The sequence below is a fragment of the Etheostoma spectabile genome, chromosome 22 (genome assembly GCF_008692095.1).
Source record: "Etheostoma spectabile isolate EspeVRDwgs_2016 chromosome 22, UIUC_Espe_1.0, whole genome shotgun sequence".
NCBI classification, from domain to species: domain Eukaryota; kingdom Metazoa; phylum Chordata; class Actinopteri; order Perciformes; family Percidae; genus Etheostoma; species Etheostoma spectabile.
Genome location: NC_045754.1, coordinates 12,154,408 through 12,158,501, shown reverse-complemented (window position 1 = coordinate 12,158,501; position 4,094 = coordinate 12,154,408). Strand labels below are relative to the sequence as shown.

The 4,094-nt window shown below is 39.2% G+C and overlaps 1 protein-coding gene and 1 long non-coding RNA gene across 2 annotated transcripts in view; one reads left to right on the top strand and one right to left on the bottom strand.

The window, feature by feature from the left end:
* Positions 1-1,934, bottom strand: part of LOC116672378 (uncharacterized) — an 11,018-nt gene extending 9,084 nt beyond the window's left edge. The window contains exon 1 of the long non-coding RNA XR_004327541.1: positions 1,923-1,934. This is a non-coding gene — a long non-coding RNA (uncharacterized LOC116672378). The remainder of the gene's footprint in view (positions 1-1,922) is intronic.
* Positions 1-4,094, top strand: part of vipr1b (vasoactive intestinal peptide receptor 1b) — a 48,257-nt gene that overhangs the window by 30,570 nt on the left and 13,593 nt on the right. Inside the window, exon 6 of the mRNA XM_032504188.1 lies at positions 2,662-2,794. Coding sequence (XP_032360079.1) covers positions 2,662-2,794 — 133 coding nt within the window. The remainder of the gene's footprint in view (positions 1-2,661; positions 2,795-4,094) is intronic.

The window sequence follows — 4,094 nt, the reverse complement described above, 5'->3', positions numbered from 1 at the left end:
TGGCAAAACCTTCAGTTTACGCCTCTTGATGTAATCCACTGTGGATTTTGAGGTGTTTTTAGGATCATTATCTATTTGTAGAAGCCATCCTCTTTTTAACTTCAGCTTTTTCCCAGATGGCATCAAGTTAGCGTCCACAATTTGCTGAAATTTTATTGAATCCATTTTTCCTTCTACTCGTGAAATGTTCCCTGTGCCAGTGGCTGCAATACAACCCCAAAGCATGATTGATCCCCCCCCATGCTTAACAGTTGGACAGAGGTTCTTTTCATTAAATTCTGTGCCCTTTTTTCTCCAAACGTACCTTTGCTCATTCCGGCCAAAAAGTTCTACTTTAACCTCATCGTCCACAGAACTTGTTTCCACAATGCATCAGGCTTGTCTATATGTTCATTTGCAAACTTCAAACGCTGATTTTTGTGGTGAGGACATAGAAGAGGTTTTCTTCTGATGACTCTTCCATGAAGACCATATTTGTACAAGTATCTCTTTAAAGTGGAATGGTGTAGCACAACTCCATTGTCTGCCAGGTCTTTCTGCATGAATCGTGCAGTCAAACGTGGGTTTGGACTTGTTTTACTCAAAATCTTGTGAGCTGTTCTGTCTGATATTTTTCTTGGTCTTCCAGAACTTCCACTGTTCCTGATGACTGCCATTTCTTAATTACATTCCAAACAGAGAATATTGGCATCTGAAAACGCTTTGCTATCTTCTTATAGCCTTCTCCTGCTTTGTGAGCGTCAACTATTTTCAGTTTCAGTTTTCTAGACAACTGCTTAGAAGAAGCCATGGTGCTGATTGTTGGGGCAAGGTCTGATGAGTCTGGGCATTTAAAACCTTAAGATTGACATCACCTGGTCTTTCCAGATGATGATTGAGAACAATCCATGACACAGGTCTCAGCTTTCCAAAGGGGGCGAAGAATGCTAGAAACTCTGCAGGGTGCCCAAACTTTTACAGACGCCATTTTGAAAGTGTAAATGATGGAAATAAAATCTAACTTTTTGTGACATACTATACGAATATCTAATCTGCCATTTGATGCCTTTTGGAGATTTTTTGGAGATCCATCTTTTCTTGGCGTCTTTATGCACATTAATACAAATGTTTACCACCTCCACAGGAAGGGAGGGGAACATTTCTTTTTGTAGCATTATTCATACATACAGTAGTTTGTCCCTGCTACTACACTGTGTGATCAGAGATTCTTTTCATGTTTTCCCAAAAGATTTACTGTAGGTGTTAATGTGTGTCCACCTGAGAATTTTGTTTGCCACAAGGCAGGCCAAGGCCAGGATAAAAAAAGTGTGAAATCAGGCAACCAACAGGTTTGAGCCAGAAGGAGAGTAATGACGGGCAGTGGGGGGTGAAGGAAGCTCAGGGGATTACAGTGTTGTTGGAATGTGGAGAGTCACACCTGTTAAAGACACCACTGATTACAGGTCAGGAGCAACATTATGACATTATGTCTGTTTACCTCAATCTCTCAAAAATAAGCATTACTTAAGAGAGCAAAAGTCATGAAAGCTTCTGTAAACTTAATGCAAGATTTAATTTAGCTTATCTTTTATTGGTTTCTCTCTGAAAACATGAAGCGTGTTCCTGTGGCTTTCCATATTCCAAGACAAATTTACGACAGCAGTTGCTATTAGAAACGAAAACCATTATGTTTCAAAACTAAACAACTATTATTATGTGCGCTTACAAGATGTGGTATATTGCCACTACATATGGAAACTAGAGGATACAAAGGGGTGGATGAAGATGAGATGATCAGAATATTGTGTGGTTGAAGTGGCTATATAGATAGACATCTTCACAAGATGGAATAATCTCTGTAATAATCTGTTTTTGTGTGGAAAATCACAGGCTGTGGCCAGTATAGTGATGGAGATCAGATCTCACTTATGCCTCAAAAATACAAATAAAAGATTACATGTGTAGTATTTCATCTTTTATTTTGTGAGTTTTCTCCTCTCTTAGTACAGTGAGTGCCCTACCAGTTAGATTTTGATTTTCCTTCAGAAAAATAAAAAATAAATACTCCAAAAATCTAAATATAGTGTACAGAAAGGTTCATGTTGACACTGCAGTAGCAGCTGAATAAAATTGTTTGGTGAAATAAGCGTCACAGTTTGACAGAATGTTAACAAGCTTTCCTGGCTGTGAGATATGGTTAGATAAAACTTAAATGACTCCTGAGGGGAATTTTTAAGTGATTGGGCAAGATCTGAGCTAATAGGACCCTTGGCACAACTGCAGACTTATGTGTCCATCTCTCTCCCTAATCATTAAATTGAATCAAGTATCATAATGTAATCTGGTCGTCAACAAGTATTCAAAAGTTGATGCTCAAAGATTTCAAAATGTCTGATTGTGAAGTCATTTTGAAGTCTGCTTCTCTTGTCTTTATTGGCAAGGACCGTAAAGGACCGTGAAGGACCGTTAAGGACCGTAAACTGAGTTCCTTGTGCTCTAAAGCAGATCCACCCACACAGTGATAAAAGGAGCTAATAAGCTCAAATATAAGTGCAGTCAGTCTGAGTTGCTGTCACTGAAGCTATTAACTCCAAGGACATTGGATAATTAGCATGAAGGCTTTTTATCGAATTGTGTTTTCTTTGTCTTGATCTACTTGTATCTCTCTCTTCTTGTTCCTAGGAAGCTCCACTGCACAAGGAACTACATCCACATGCATCTGTTTGTCTCATTCATCCTGAAGGCTATTGCTGTGTTCATCAAGGATGTCGTCCTCTACGAGGTCGGGGAGGTGGACAACTGCTCCTCAGGCTCTGTAAGTTATTTGCCTAAAACACTGCTGTTGTTTGCTGTAGGTATTTTAAGATTAACGACTCAGGGATTGTTGTCCTTGAACCCTAAAGAAATGCAACTCTGTGGGAAGCCCAGCAGGTGAACATGTCACTAGTAGGCTAATTATCCACATTGAACTGCCATTAGTGAGAGATCTCCTTGGCTCAAATGGGAATGAAACGATGGATTTCTGTAGTGTGGATGTTTGACAAGAGACAAGGAGTGAACTAAAGTTAATGTCAAAATCAAATAATTGTATAGATTAGTATCAACACATCAAATTCAAGCATTAGTACAAGCCAATTCTCAATATCCTCGTTGACTATAAAAACAGAAATTTAATGACTGTATGATTCAGATTCTTTACTGTTGTATCGGTTTATTTACTGTTGCATCAGTAGATGTTCTGTTGCATTATTAGTAGGAACTGTTCATGCCTGAGCCCGACTAAAACCAGACTTTTGAGGCCGACCAGCGAGCCTGGATTACAATCCTAAATGCTCCAGGGGCCCCTAAAGTTCCTGGCCTATTGTGGTTTAATTTTGTTTGGGAGTACGCAGCACTTAAGTACAATATCTACAGTACAGACATAACAAGGGCCCGATGTATTACCTGACTTTGAGGATGCCTTGATCAGAGTCCCTGTGTCAAAATCTATTTTTAAGAACATAATTATTTAAACTTTGTGGTTGCATTATACTTATTTCTAATATGTGATTTTCTTTTTTTTTCTTCTCTTTTTTAATTACTATATCATTATCACCAAATTTTACCAGATTGTATTAAAACTGCCCAGAAAGAGAAAGAAATGGTGGGTTAATGTTACATGCTGTTGTAAACAAGTCGTGTGCAATTGACAACAAAAACAAGACAAGTACTGAATATTTAAATAGGAGTCAACACTCAACCTGACTGGTCTCAAGAGGTGTTACCTCTCGAGCAGCAAAATATGACATTATATTTCATATAAAAAAAAAAAAAACAGAACTGAATTGTTTACCTGCCGTATATGCAGTGGGACTTAATTCAAACCACAATGTTTGGATGTCTTCCGTTCAGCTTTCCACCAGCCCACCGCATACCAGTGAACCGACACAGGCCACCGAGGCCACAGTTAGGGCTGCGAACATGAGGTTTATGTTACGTTCTGTGGCCACACAACCAGAGGAGCCTCTAAGTGTATTTATTAGTGAGCTCTCTGGCTGGCTCCATTGTGTTGACAGTAGCCAGCTGCTGTCGTAGGTCGGCTGAAAAGTGTGTGTGTGTGTGTGTGTGTGTGTGTG